This window comes from Ailuropoda melanoleuca, chromosome 8 (genome assembly GCF_002007445.2).
Source record: "Ailuropoda melanoleuca isolate Jingjing chromosome 8, ASM200744v2, whole genome shotgun sequence".
Taxonomy (NCBI): Eukaryota; Metazoa; Chordata; class Mammalia; order Carnivora; family Ursidae; genus Ailuropoda; species Ailuropoda melanoleuca.
The window spans coordinates 30,363,402-30,378,908 of NC_048225.1; the positions used below are offsets into that span (position 1 = coordinate 30,363,402).

At 34.6% G+C, this 15,507-nt stretch overlaps 1 protein-coding gene across 4 annotated transcripts in view; it reads right to left on the minus strand.

Moving 5' to 3' along the window:
* ARHGAP42 (Rho GTPase activating protein 42) overlaps nt 1-15,507 on the minus strand; it is a 270,455-nt gene that overhangs the window by 60,055 nt on the left and 194,893 nt on the right. For all 4 annotated transcript variants that reach the window (XM_034666127.1, XM_034666126.1, XM_034666125.1 and 1 more), the window contains 2 exons: nt 8,755-8,859; nt 6,595-6,724 (listed from right to left, as the gene is read on the minus strand). In XM_034666127.1, the coding sequence (XP_034522018.1) occupies nt 6,595-6,724; nt 8,755-8,859 (235 nt within the window). The remainder of the gene's footprint in view (nt 1-6,594; nt 6,725-8,754; nt 8,860-15,507) is intronic.

Genomic DNA, 15,507 nt, shown 5'->3' on the forward strand with positions numbered 1-15,507 from the left:
TTACAGATTGTTAATAAATGATTTGTGACTATGTCTGTACAGTTTTTGATCCTATGATACACAACTGAACATCTCCACAGGCCATACTAGTTTAGAATATTTACTTGTGAGAAAGGCCAGTGTAGAGGGAGAGTTGTATGGGGTACAAAGTCTGGATATCAAACCATTTGTCTCTACTTGCTTGCAGCACTGACACTCCCCTGTAACTCAAGAGTCACTTTAGATCTGAATTTCAGTTATCTCCTCAGTAAAAGTGGCATACCTTACATTCCCAAGAGGTAGCAAGAATGAGAAATAGCCTAAAAATGATCTCACTTCTAGCCTTTGTCCTTTATTCTTAAAACTGTCAGAAATACTCTACTAAAATTTAGCCAGTTCATTTCATCCACTTTGTTCAAAAGCCTCCAGTGGTTTCCCACTTCACTCCAGGTAAAAACCAAAGAGCCCGTTACTATACACAATGCCTACATGATCTGGCCCCTCATTACTGATCTCACCTCACATCTAGCTACATTGCCCTCCTTGCTATCCCTGAACACAGGGAAAGCACTTCTGCCCCAGGGCATTTGTACATCCTGTTCCCCTAGCCTAGACTACTTTTCCTTCAGATATCTGCATGGCTTGCTTTGTCACTTCCCCAGGTCTTTTCCTAAATGACACCTTTACAATACAGCCTTTCCCACAGAGATATCTAACATCTCAACACTCTCACCTTGATATTTCTCATCTGTTTCTTGCTTTATTTTCTTCTTAGCAGTTATCACTGCTAAAATAGGATAAATTTTATGAATTTATTCTATTTATTGTCTGCTGCCACTAGACTCTAAGGCTCTATGAGAGCAGGAACATACCAAGCTCTGCTCACTAGTGCATTCTCAATCCTTAGAACAGGGCCAGACATTAGCTGTCGCTCAGTAAATTCTTGACAAACAAATGAAGGAACGAATCACTCATCTTTCTCTCTAAGACCTCATTGACCTTGGAGTTATTTCCTCTTACCACTAATCTGAAAATAAGCAAACTCAAATAATTTCTTAAAGTGAAAATAACTTTTACTTCCCACATTAGAAGAAATTTATATATGTACTGTGTTCATTTTCCCCCCTATAAATACTGTCCTACTCTTTCCCATAGCATACTACATTATTCTCCTATATTCTCCTTAAGGAATTAGATGCTGCTGCTTCACCAGGGAATAGGGATGCATAGTGAATTCAGTTTTTCCATGACCAAGGTAGACCTTCAGTCTTCCCACAGGGAAGCCAATTATCCTGCATCCAAATGCCACAGTGGGCTGAGTGGGTTGAAAATGGAGTTTGTTTTCTATACAACTTCTCCATCTAGGTTCCCATTCTGCTTAACACCTGCATCTTTCTAGCAACAATTACGTACAATATTATTGCTGGCTTGGTTTCATAACCATATATTTAAAAAGCAAGAAACTGTAATGTAAAAATGCACTACTTGAGAAAAGTGTTTCATGAGGCATTTGAATCTTTTTTTCTGTAACAACAGTGTCCTTGGTGTCATATTTAGCTTTAAAATACTTAAACAACCCCAGATCTCAAAATTATAGGGTACAGCTATATACTTTGTAATCACAAAGGATTATTATAATAAACTTCAATTCTTTTTTAGGGCCATTTCACACTGTAATACTTAAGCATACTTGTTGATAATTCTGTTACATGCAGTATAAAACACTTAAAGGCTTAGAGCTGATTAGTGGAAAGTGGCTGGATGGAAATCCTTATAGTGGCTTTATTACTTACAAAGAAATTTATAAAGCAATAATTTTTATATTATTTTTTTTAATTTCAATTTTATTTTATTTTTTAATTTAAATTCAATTAGCACTGGGTGTTATACACAACTAATGAATCATTGAACATTATATCAAAAACTAATGATACATTGGCTAACTGAATTTAAGCAGTAATTTTTAAATAAAGCTGCTGCTATGCTCTGATGACATTTTAGACCTAAGTTTTTTTTTCTGCCTCCATCTTAACTTCAGAACCTCATGCATTTGATCTTCAGGTTTGCTGTACACACATGCTACTTCCTTTAAAATTGCTTGGGACTAGGCCAGGGCAGATGTTCCTAGACAAGAAATCCTTAAGTCCTTAAAAAAAAAGCATAGGAAAATAAAAATTCATTGTATCTCTAAAGGTGCAAAATAAAACAAGTTTAGAGGCGCCTGGGTGGTGTAGTCAGTTAAGCGTAGGGCTCTTGGTCAGCTCAGGTAGTGATCTCAGGGTCCTGGGACTGAGCCCCAAGTCAGTCTCCATGCTCAGCCTGGAATCTGCTTTGTGATTCTCTCTCCCCTCTTTCTCTCCCTCTCCCCCTCCCCCCGCATGCTCTCCCTCTCTCTAAAATAAATAAATCGTTAAAAAATAAAAATAAGTTTAATTATCTTACCCAGTAATCATCTGAGGTTGCTGAGCTATTTGTGGAAAGGGAGGAAATAACGTCACTAAATAACTACTAAGCGCCCATAAGTCAGACATTATATGAGACTCATATGCTACTTACAGCTCTGAGAAGGCAGGTTAAGTGAGACATTATAAAGAGCATTTTACATATAAGAAAATAGAGCCTAAGAGCTTGAGATGGTACTACTTTCTCCATCAATAGGCATGTGATTAGACTTGTTCTTTTAAGAGTAATAATACTTCTCAACAGTTGTATTAAGAACCTAATGAGATAAATATAAATTGCACGGAATAGTAAATGTTCATGGTAAGTATTATTCACCACTACTGATAATAGAGACATTTTACATATATCACCTCTATTCTTGCAACATCATTACTAGATAGGTATAAATATCTTTCTTTTATAAATGAGGATACTGAGCTCAGAAAATTGTTTGTCCAGAGTCACCCAGTAACAGATTGCAGATGGAATTCCAACATAATTCTGACTTTGGAACCAAGCTCTTCCTGTTTAAAATGAAGTCTATTAACTAACCTATGATCCAGTAACTGCACTACTAGGTATTTACCCAAAAGATACAAAAACACAGATTCAAAGGGGTACATGCACCCTGATGTTTACAGCAGCATTATCAACAATAGCTAAACTATGGAAAGAGCCCAAGTGTCAGTCAAGTGATGAATGGATAAAGAAGATGTGGTGTACACACACACACACACACACACACACACACACACAGGAATATTACTCAGCCATCAAAAAGAATGAAATCTTGCCATTTGCAACAATGTGGCTAGCGCTAGAGTATATTACGCTAAGTGAAATAAGTCAGTCATTGAAAAACAAATACCATATGATCTCACTCATATGTGGAATTTAAGAAAGAAAACAGATGGATATATGGGAAGGGGGGAAGAAGAGAGGGAAGCAAACCATAAGAGACTCTTATGATAGAGAATAAACTGAGGGTTGATAGAGGGAGGTGGGTAGAGGAGGGGCTAAATGGGTGATGGGTATTAAGGAGTGCACTTGTCATGATGAGCACTGGGTATTGTATGTAAGTGATGAATCACTGAATTCTACTCCTGAAACCAGTATCTCACTTATGTTAACTGAAATTTAAATTAAAAACAAACAAACACATAAAATGAAGGCTATTAGAATGCAATTTTATGTATGTCTAGAAGAGGGTAACATAAAAATGGATATCCACATATCGAGATAAAGGGGAGCTCTGTGTCTGAACTGCAATAATTTGCTACTACTACCCCATCACATCCACCTCCATTTATCACTTAATTTACGGCTCTGATATTTACCATTGATTACTGGTTACTAATTGCATGAGTTAGTTTTACGCCTTCCACTACAGAATAAAGACCCTGGAGCCAAATTCTTTATCTCATCTTCTATTCCCCACAGAACTTATTCATTCAGTGATAGCAACAGTACAATCAATATGTTTTAGTGAACTGGTCCAATTTTCTTAAAAATGCTTTCAAAGATATCAAGTGGAAAGGGGCTTTTGGATATTTGTCCCTCATATAAAAATAATTCCAAAGGGATATAAATCCATTTTCTTTTCAGATCCCTGCCTAATGGGAAGTGGGGAGATGGTGAATAGGAAAAGGAGAGAGGGGATTATACTAGGGCATGAGAGCACTTTTGAAGGTGAGGAATGTGTTCATAGTGGTGATGGTTTCATAGTTCATATATATATGACAAAAGTTAATAAATTATACGTTTTCAATATTTGTAATTCATTGTATGCCAATTGTACCTCACTAAAGCTATAAAAACAATGCAGGTGGATATAGAGAAAATTGAGATGAAATTATTTTAGGAGTAGGAGGGCAACATCAAAGAAGAGGATGCTAAAGAGAGGGGCCAACTGTTCAAGTCTCAAAGGCCACACACCACCAAGGGGGGCATCACAGGAGGGGCACAACAAGCCACCATTGTAGAGTGATGTGCCGGAAGCTCTGTAGAGGATGGATTACAGACAGGCAAGCCTAGAGGCAGAAAGAGAGCAAGTATGAGGTCAATGAAAGACTGTAGAGATGAAGTGTGGGTTCAAAGGTTATCAAGGAGATAAAATGGACAGAGCTGGCCCCAGGTTACAGGGAGACACTGGAGTTAAGGAGTAAAGGATTTACCTCCAGTCTTAGCCTAGGAATGTGGGTGGTATCACTTAGAAGAACAGCAAATTCTAAAGAAAAGGTCAGTGTCACAAAGGGCTTTCTAATCAGCTCATACTGACCAGAGGAGAAGTCATGTGTTCTAAAACACAAGATACCAACATCAGATGGGTGCCTAAAACACTGCATTTTGTGCACCCATGCAGTCCCCAAATTATTAAAGGGCCTACGCTTATATTCTGACCCAAATGCCCCCAGCTGTAGAACGAGTAAATAAACTACAGCACTGTCCAATGAATGGATGGACTCCCAAGTACCAAATAAACATGATATACTTGAAGATTAATGTACAAAAGAATTTGCTAGGTAATCCAAAGCTTTCTTCTTTAGAACAAATTGTTGTGTACCCACAAAGGACTTCAGCAATTATGTAACACTGGGGGAGTTAAAAAAAAAAGCAACTCAAGAAATAAAATATTACGTAGTCTTAATGAATAAAAAAAATATCTTTAAGCAAGAGGATGGCACCTCCTCTACCACATTCATGTTTGAACCAGCCTCTTTATCAATACATTTTTCTGCTCAGCAAAATATTTTATTGATGCAAAATGTAAGTTCCTCTCAATGTACCATCACACTGAGGTTTTCAAATCTGAAACAGTTATTCAAAACAAGTATTTAAAAATTTCCTAAGTGTCCTGAGTTAAATCCATATACCCCATATGTGACCAATTAATTAGTTTTTTTCATGAAATTGTGGTGAAAGTGATTTATTATGATCTAATTACAGAATAGCTAAGCAGGTCATTAGATTTATTTTAACATCCAAAAACAGCAGACTGGTCAAAGTCGGTACTGATGAGAGAGAAAAATCCTGATACCCAGAACTCCCAAGCCAGCAGCCCTCTATCATCGAATCCATACAGTAATAAATATTTGCTGAGTCTGTTGGATCAAATCATTATTTGCTTATATACTGCTATCCAACAAATGAGCATCACCTAAGCATGTCAAACATTAAATGTGCTGGCATTTTAGTAATCATACTGCATTATGTCAAAAACTTTCACAGCAAACCCAGTATCTCTAGCTTTTCCATCTCAACGCTTTTAACTATAATATCTTACTAACTAACCAAAACAACTTAATTAATCTATCATCTGCTGATATGGAGACCTCAGAGCAGTGCTACTCTGTGTTTTTTTAGTCCCAAATATGAGAATAGTACAGAAAGTCAAAATAAGCATTTCAAAACTTTTACAATGATTTGGCATTACTGCAAAATCCAAGCATGTGATTTTGTGTTTTACAAAGACATAGATCCATAATGGATTGGAAATAAAAACAACTGCTCCTTTACCATAAACAGGATGAGACTGGTGCATTAGAGCATATCTGGTTTGAAATAGTTAACTGAGTCAGACTGGTTCCACTCAAAGCAACTATCATGCAGAAAGAATGCTATTTATACAAGTTTGAATGGCTTTTTATTAATTTTTGTGAGAAAACTTTCTTAGTGTGAGCAATTATAATAGTGCCCTATTGTGTCTGATGCTTATTTTCTAACCTCAGGAAGTAAAAAGTACCAATTTGACATTACATAATTGCCAGTTTTGCTCCTGAAAACTGGTGGAGCACAGAATTTAATGAAATAATGCTGTAGGAAGAGAAAGTATTATCATAGTCACCAGCATGATTCATATTGATAAAGGCATTGAATTTCAATTTTCCATGAAAGTTTAAATTGAGATTAGCTATTACAATGAAATTCTAAAACTGAACTCATGTTACTGTATCATCAGTGAAGGTTGTAAGTTCCAAGTTCAATAATATGCCAACTTGGAGATCCTGATGGTGAAATGTGGAAAAACTCCTGCACTTTGATGGTGGTAGATTAAATATGATAAAGCTGTAAGGAACTGCAGTCTTCCTATCTGCAGGAAAACACTAACCAAGTCAAATCTCATGAAACAAATGTTAATCATAAGACTCATTAAGTTATGTCTTCGTGACTCACGTTTCTCCTGGACATAAAGGTAGCCTTCCATTGTCCATTGGCTGGGTGGTCTGTAATCTTGGTTGGCAGATTTCATTCTTTGCATCAACCGCTCTACCTCTTGTCGAGTACTTTCAAAATTATTCCTTGTCTTAAGCAAATAGAAACAACAATTTCATTCATTGTTTCCTACCAGTTTTGAGGAACTTCCAGTCTAAAATTCAAAACTGCAAGTGGTGCAATGGATAACCTTGATTCTCTCAGCACTATTCAACCACATCCGTGACTTATATGTTGAGTCCTATGGTGATTTTGAATTGCTTTAGTGAAACATGACCTTCTGCATGTTTCTCTGAATCTGTGTGGTATGTGTAGGTGTATATTTGATTGCTATTTCCTACTCTAACATTATTACTTAATGGACAAATCATAACATTTAAAAATATAATATTTATGAAAAAGAGTTTTATATTCGCTAATACCTAAGGTAAAAAGGCAGATATATAGGAACTTAGATTTCTTTTAGGGATAAAGACAAAATAAAGTCACATACTTTTATGTGGCACTTAGCAAAAAAAAAAAAAAAAAAAGTTCATCATCCGTATTCTTGAAACTTTTTAGAAGAAATATCACTTAGCTTGGTTTCCAGAAATAGTTATCAAGAGGTTAGTGTATAAATTAACTCATAAAAATGAATGGGTTTAGTAGTTCTAACTTCTATTACAAAAAATTGTTTACTCACATTACAGCAAGTTTACTTAAGGTAAGGTATAGAAAGCATAGGCTTTTCTCGATCTCTTTTGTATTCAGGCCACATTATTTCAACAATTTGTTTGGAAGCAAGCAATACGTTTGGAAACAAAAATCACCACCACCCAACTCTAAAATTTGTTCTCGCCCATAATAAAAGAACTGAATCCCAAACTAAGTTAGGAAATTTTCTTAATTGCCACTTTTGCTACTTCTTAAGCTTTTTTTTCTTTTTTCAAATTCTTTTAAACATAAGGATCAGAAATTTTCCAATTCCTTACATTTCTCTCTTGTTCTTGAACTGCGGGAATCTTAATATAATTAAAATTCATATGGAAATAAATAATAAAAATATTTTGGCCTTTTCATTTTCACTTTTAATATTTACTAAAAAAGTCTAAATGTATTCCATATTGAAGAACAACGGAATGACTTGCATGTGAAACCAATTCTGCTAGAAAATCTAGATTAAAAAAAAAAGCTAAAACCCAAAACACAATTAGAATAAATCCAATTACCTATTTCTCATGGGACATTCCAACCTCATAGTTCCATTTACTGATCCTCTCCACAATGGCAAGAATCAGATAAACAGTGAAAGATAATCTTTTTATAGAAAATTAAGCGAAAGCTTTCCAAATTATTTTGGCCATTGAGCACTAGATTATTTTGGTCATTGAGTACTAGTTATTCAAAAATAACTTCATTTATACAAAATTCTCAACAAATAGAACTTTCTTATTTGTCAGGTTAGATAATGAAGGAATGGACTAGGTAAGGGGTGTGTGTGTGTGTGTGTGTGTGTGTGTGTGTGTGTAATGTAAGTGATGCTTAGCATCTGCAAATCTGAATTGTATAAGTATGAAATGGGATACTAAAAGGATTAGATAACTTTACAAAATAAACCCTAACAGAAATAGATAGGATGTTTATAAAGAATTCTCAATTAAGCTTTAAAGCAGTTACTGTGAATGCTGAAAAACCACAATTATTAGAAAATAACATATATATTATATACAATTTCAGAAGGAAAAGGACATTCCTTCAGTGCTCAGGTACAACCTTTTCATTTCACAAATGTTGAAATGTTACCCTTTCAGAAAATAAGACTTGCCTAAGGTCTCCTGGTAAAATAATAACATTGGATAAAGGCAAAAGTTTCTAACCTTCCAAGTATCTATTATCTATACCTCAGTAATGCTTATTTTTATGAAACTTGCTAGCATAAACTTTTTTCTAACATATGATTAGCTCTTTCTTGGTACACTCTCAACCAGCAGCTAGAAAAAAATGTTTTAATAAATTTATTAAATGACTTTTCTAAATTAGATAAGTTTTTGAAACACTCCAAGGTTTGGCTTGGTTATAGTTAGTTTCTCTGTCACCATCTGATTCACAAAGGAGAAGCAGTGAGAACAGGCAGAGTCTTACGTTCTGCAAGTTGAACTGAAGCTGTTGCTTATATGGTGCAAATTCCTGGGCAAGTTCGTATCCCTCATGGTAAAAAGTAAATAAACCCTGAAGGAATGACAAAAGCTGCAAAAATAGAGAAATGAAAGAAACCATGAAAATGTGTTTTAAAAAAGATGATCATCAAACATAATAAATTGGGAAATTCTATCTCATTCTAAATCCTCAAGCTAATAGATTTTTAACCCCTTTGTTTGGCAAGGCAGACACTTGAGTTATGAATTTGAAATAAACCACAAAAGCTAATTTTTACTTTCTTTTTGGTAGACAGTGACAGGGACAGTTGTTATATTAACTATTCTAGCATTCAATGCATTCAAATGCATTGAAGAAATATCCAGGAGAGATCGTTAATTCCAAAGTGACATAGGTCCAACCCTAGAAGAGTAGTAATCCAAACAGAGAGATGTGAGGAAGACTAAACCAGTAAATCAGAGATAACGAGTATCCAAGGGAAGGAATAAGATTTTGGCCAGATAAAATTAAGAAAAATATCACAAGGTGGCAGTACAGATTTGGTATTAAATAGACAACATTTTAGCAAGTAGTGGCAAGAACTAAAAACAGACGAAAGAGTTGAGCAAAAACTTGGAACTGGATACAGATTTTTCATATAAAGAGTTGGAACAAAATCCTCTTCAGGAAACCACAATGTCTATTAGCCTTCTAACCCCAAACTCACATGCACTTATTTATTATGGTCTGATTCTAAAGCGAGAATGGATCTCCATGGGCTTACAGGACACAATTGTTTATATAAGTTATTACTGAAAAATAATTATTTTTTCATTTAATTCATTGAGATTTTTATTACAAACTTGCTCACCAATTTGAACCCTTCCTATAACAAAGAAAATATTTTCCTTGGGGCGCCTGGGTGGCTCAGTCGTTAAGCGTCTGCCTTCAGCTCAGGGCGTGATCCCGGGGTCCTGATATCGAGCCCCGCATCAGGCTCCTCCCCTGGGAGCTTGCTTCTTCCTCTCCCACTCCCCCTGCTTGTGTTCCCTCTTTCACTGGCTGTCTCTATCACTGTCAAATAAATAAATAAAATCTTTGGGAAAAAAAAAATATTTTCCAGAAATGGCTAATGTTTTTCTAATTCAAATAGCATATTATGTCTGTAAACTATTATTTTAAACTAAGGAAGAAACAATTTGAAATCTTCATAAGTGAATAAATCTCCCACAATTTCCTGTGTCTGGGGAAATAGGGAGATTCAGCTAAGCACCAACTGGTATGTGTGTTATGATTTCCAACAGATAAATACTGGTTCTACCTGAAAACAACGATCGAATGCTTTTCTTCTATAGCAAGTCAACTTCTTACAAAGTTATGTTCATGTCAGAAAACACATACTTTCAAATTGGTTTTAAATTGTTATATTTTAAAGACTTTCCTTCTCTTATTCAACAATTCCTGATATGTCAAAATATATTGTTTTCCAATTCTAGAATTATTTTACACTGTCAATTTTACATCAACTGATAATTATTATTATCAAAACTAAATACTCAATAGATTATCCTTTACTAAAATGATGTTACAATATATCTGTTGAATTATCCAATAATTAAAAATATATGGTATGCACATATTGTGGCCTAATTAAAAAGAACTATATCCTTTAATTAATTGAGAGTTGGATATACAGATTTATGTTTTCAGAAACAAGTAAGAAAATACTTTTGAACTATATAGACAACACTAGTCTTTGAAATATCTGAATAATAGTTTATGAAGTTGTTTGAAGGAGTATTATTTCATGTTTTTATGTCTATAACTGGTCCCCAATTGAACTGTCTTGTTATTAACTGGATGTCATACAAAGATACTACTCTAATATCACCCTAAGTATACAGGATTTAATTAAATTTATAAAGAAGCACTTTAAGAATATTTGTTGTAAGTTTTCCTGTAAAACACCAAATTCCCCAAGATCTGTCTAAATAAATAAATCTGTTGGCATCTTCTAGCAGAATTCAGATTCACTCAGTAGAAGACAATGCAGGCTGAACACCTACTAGGGAAAGAACAATTTTGAGAGAAGTACAGAGAAATTACCTACAAAGAACAATCCACCTTTTCCTTTGTTTGGTAGCAACTTTTGTGAAAGTTTAAAAAAGACAGCATGTATGAAATAACTGCCTCTAGATGGCAGTAAAGTAAAACGTTATTAGGTTTGAATCTCTACTAGCTCATTTTCTCCTCTACAAATTCCATGATGCTAAATTAAGGTAACTTAATAGGACAGCCTGAAAAATCTTTAAGAATTGCATTTCCTACATGTCATTTTCTTTGCTCAATCTGCCTGAGTGGAGCAGTGTGGGAAAGACTACTGTCTCAGCTTAGCTTAAGGTAAACAGGACCTTTAAAATAATAACAACTACAAAAACCACTGAAGAGACAAATTAGGTTTTAAAAATAAATCACTTTCAGGGTGCCTGGATGGCTCAGATAGTTAAGCATCTGCCTTCAGCTCAGATCATGATCCTAGAGTCCTGGGAAGGAGCCCTCTATTGGGTTCCCTGCTCAGCGGGGAGTCTGCTTGTCCCTCTCCTCTTCCCCCAGTTTGTGTGCTCCTGTGCTCTCTCTCTCTCTCTCAAATAAATAAATAAGGACCCCAGGATCATGACAGATGCTTAACTGACCAAGCCACCCAGGAATCCCAAAAATATTAAATCATTTTTACCATCAATAAAAGCTTATATAGCACTTTATTATTCCCAAGGGTTTTAGAATCAAATTACTATTTGTCACTCTAATTACCTGACCAAATATAAACATTGATATTACATTTATAATCATTTAGCAAAATTGACTACAAGACAGCAAAGGACAAAATATTCATAATTTCCCAGCCCTTTAATCACCAAGTTTCAAGTCTTACAGGCCCATAGTTACCAACGATACTGTGAATGGCAGAAAAAAGTAAGAAAAGGAGTTGGGGGCTAGCACGGGAGTGAGGGGAAGAACTCTGAAGGAACTGATGCAGTAATTCCAGGACTGTTGCTCTAACTGAGCAGAAGAACTGGGATATAAAGGCTCTTATAATGGTGTGATTCATTCCTTGTCTCCTAAGAAATTAATCACTGAAAATCTTAGGGAATCCACTACCAAAACTACTAGAGCTGATAAACAAGTTCAACAATGTGGCAGGTTACAAAATCAATTCACAAAAGTCAACTTTATTTCTATATGCTTGGAATGAACAATCTGAAAATGAAATCAGTTCCATTTATAATAGTTTCAAAAGAATTAAATACTGAGGAATAATTTTTAAGTACAAAATTCATAACTTTAAAAGTACAAAACACTGTTTAAGTAATTAAAGAAAGTTTAAATAAAAGTAGAGTACTTCATGCTCATGAATTAGAAGACTTAATACTGTTAAGATGGCAATACTCCCCAAAATAATGTGCAGATTCAATACAATCTCTATGAGAAGTCCAGATGACTTCTTTATGATAACTGACATGCTGATGCTAAAATTCATATGGAATTGCAAGGGACCCAGACCATCAAAACAATCTTGAAAAAGGAGAACTAAGTATTTAGACTCACACTTTTCCATTTCAAAACTCAATACAAAGCAATGGTAATCAACACAACATGATAACAGCACAAGTATAGACATTAAATCAATGTCTAAGAATTGAGAACCTAAAAATAAGCCCACACATCTATGGTCAACTTATTTTCAGCAACGGCACCAAGACCATACAATGGGTAAAGAATAGTCTTTTCAGCAAGTGATTCATGGACTACTGGATAACCATTGCAAAAGAATGAAGTTGTAACCCTACCTCACACCATAGACAAAAATTAACTAAAGATGAGTGAATTGTATGGTTATGTTAAATTACACCCCAATAAAAGTGCTTTAAAAAAAATAAAATATACTTCACATACACAGAGTACTATAATTCATTGAAAGAAATCCAAATCTCATGTAATAACTCTACATTTGGCCATTGAAAACTTTAAGAAGATTGGAAACATAGACCAAAAGCAAGGTATCAATTTTCATCCAGTACAAGAGTCCAGTCTATGAGTTAAACCTGTACTCTTTGCTGTTCCTTACTTGGAGGAAACATAGAGATAAATATCTTAGCTGATAGCCTCAAAATAACTAGTGAATACTTTAAGTTTAATGAATAGATATTCAGAGCAATTTATTGAATAGAAATGAAAGAGTATAAAAATATAATCAAATAAATGAGAAAATTGAAGAAAAGAGAGCCAAAGATGAAAAGCAGCCTGGGGAGACAATTTTTAAAGAGGATGATGAAAGAAACAACAAATGAATGAATGGACAGACATGTGCATAGATGCAAAAAAAAAAAAAAAAAGGCAAAACTTTCTGAAATCATGGCTATATATTGCATCAGCAGTCAAGAATCTGTAGAGTTCCTGAAGGCAAATTTCCAAGATTTCATGGAATTCAGATGAAGTGGCTGGAGGTAAACTTCTACGGTAAAGAAACAGAAAAAAACAAAGAACTAAAGCCAACAAGGCGATTAAAGAAGACACACAGATGGCTAACAGACAAATGAAAAGATGCTCAACATCACTCATCATCAGGGAAATGCAAATCAAAACTACAATTAGATATCACCTCGTACCTGTCAGAATGGCTAAAATTAACAACAAAGGAAACAATTGGTGTTGGCAAGGATAAGGAGAAAAGGGAACACTCTTGCACTGTTGGTGGGAATGCAAACGGTGCAACCACTCTAGAAAACAGTATGGAGGTTCCTCAAAGAGTTAAAAATAGATCTACTCTACAACCCAGCAATTATACTACTAGGTATTTCCCAAAGGATACAAAAATACTGATTCAAAGGGATACATGCCTTCCGATGTTTACAGCAGCATTATGAACAATGCCAAATTTTGGAAAGAGCCCAAATGTCCATATGTTCATTGACTGATGAATGGATAAAGAAGAATCACAAACAGATCGTGTGTGTGTGTGTGTACGTGTGTATATATATTCATCAGCCATCAAAAAGAATGAACTCTTGCCATTTGCAATGACGTGTACAGAGCTATAGAGTATTCTGCTCAGCGAAATAAGAGAATATAATTTCACTCATACGTGGAATTTAAGAAACAAATGAACATAGGGTGAACAAAAAAAAGAGAGAGGCAAACCATTAAACAGAAACTTAACCATAGAGAACAAACTGAGAGTTGCTGGGGTGAGGGAAGGTTTGGATGGGTGATGGGTACTGGGGAGGCAGTTGTGGTGGTAGACACTAGGTGTTGTGTGTGGGTGATAGATCACTGGGTTCTGCACCTGAAACTAGTATTGCACTGTATGTTGACTAACTACATTTAAATAAAACACTGTAACTACAAAAAATAATAAAAATAAAGTTCAACAGAAGCTACATTTAGATAAGGTCTTTACATGACTGATTTCTAACACGAAGTACAAGGGGATGAGTCAACAAAACAATGCAATGTGTTTTTCTTACTTTTCCAAAATTCTGTTCACTATCCAATTGCTTTTGCAAACTTCAGATTTTCAGTAACAGTAGCTAGAACTAAATCCAAGGACCAAAACAGATTTTAAGATGTATGATCTGAGGACAGCTTTATTCTTTCATTTTTATAGAATGACTGTATTTAGGTTTTCAGTAGGTTAGAAATTTAGCCTTTAGTCTTACAGAGTTTTGAAAAAAAAAACACATTGTGTTATTTGCTCACTTTAATTTATCCTAAATTAAATTTTCTATATTAAAGCTAATGAATCATACTGAAAAAGAACACAAAAACGTTTAGCTTTCAAGACCTGCAGTTCTATATACTATTTGACTTTAACTTAGCAAGTTTATTGAGTCTCAAAATAATTCAAACTTTAGACAACCCAAAAAGTATTTTCTAGTATATTTCATGATATAATAAGCTAAAAAGCTAACACATATTAAACAGATTGAGTGGCATTTTCTTTAACAAGAGATTTAAAATTAAATTTAACAGACTAAGGGCAGAGTGTCAAAAACAGTATGTTTTAGCTTACATATAATGGTTTATTTTCATTTTTCATATTAATTTTAAACATAATACAAAAAGACTAAAAACAAGTTTAAAAAGAATACTCTAATAAGAACATGCTCTTACAGTACTTAGATGTATATTTTAAAGCATGTTAAAATTAAAAATGTGTTTTTGGAACAGTTATATCTGGCTTTGAAGCCATATTAAAAAACAATTCATCAATATGGTTTTCATATCTAGTACTAACAGTCAATGTGAGAGCTCAATACTAGCTGATATCTTACTGATGCTAATGATGTACCAGGCAATTGCTGTGTGTTACCTGCATTGGATGAGCCTCATCACAATTCTGGGAACCACAATTTTTATTCCCAATTTACAGATAAAAACCTAAGGCACACAGAGTTTGAAAACAAGTCAGATTTGCACAGCTGTAAGACTAGAGCCAAATTCTATGTTATTACCTCTCAGGCATTATACTTGTCTGTCACTATACAAAAAGTGGTGTGTCAACTGTAGCCTGGTCGGGGAGGGGGCAAATTCTTAAAAAGGATGATAAAAACAAGGATGGAAGAATGAATAAATGGACAGATAGGTGCACTGATTCAAGCACCTTTACCAAAATAAAGGTCAACCTCATATTTTCTTCTAATTTTAAGGACTTAAAATAACTTTACAGTAAAATTTTCTATAGTCATCCATTTTATTTGG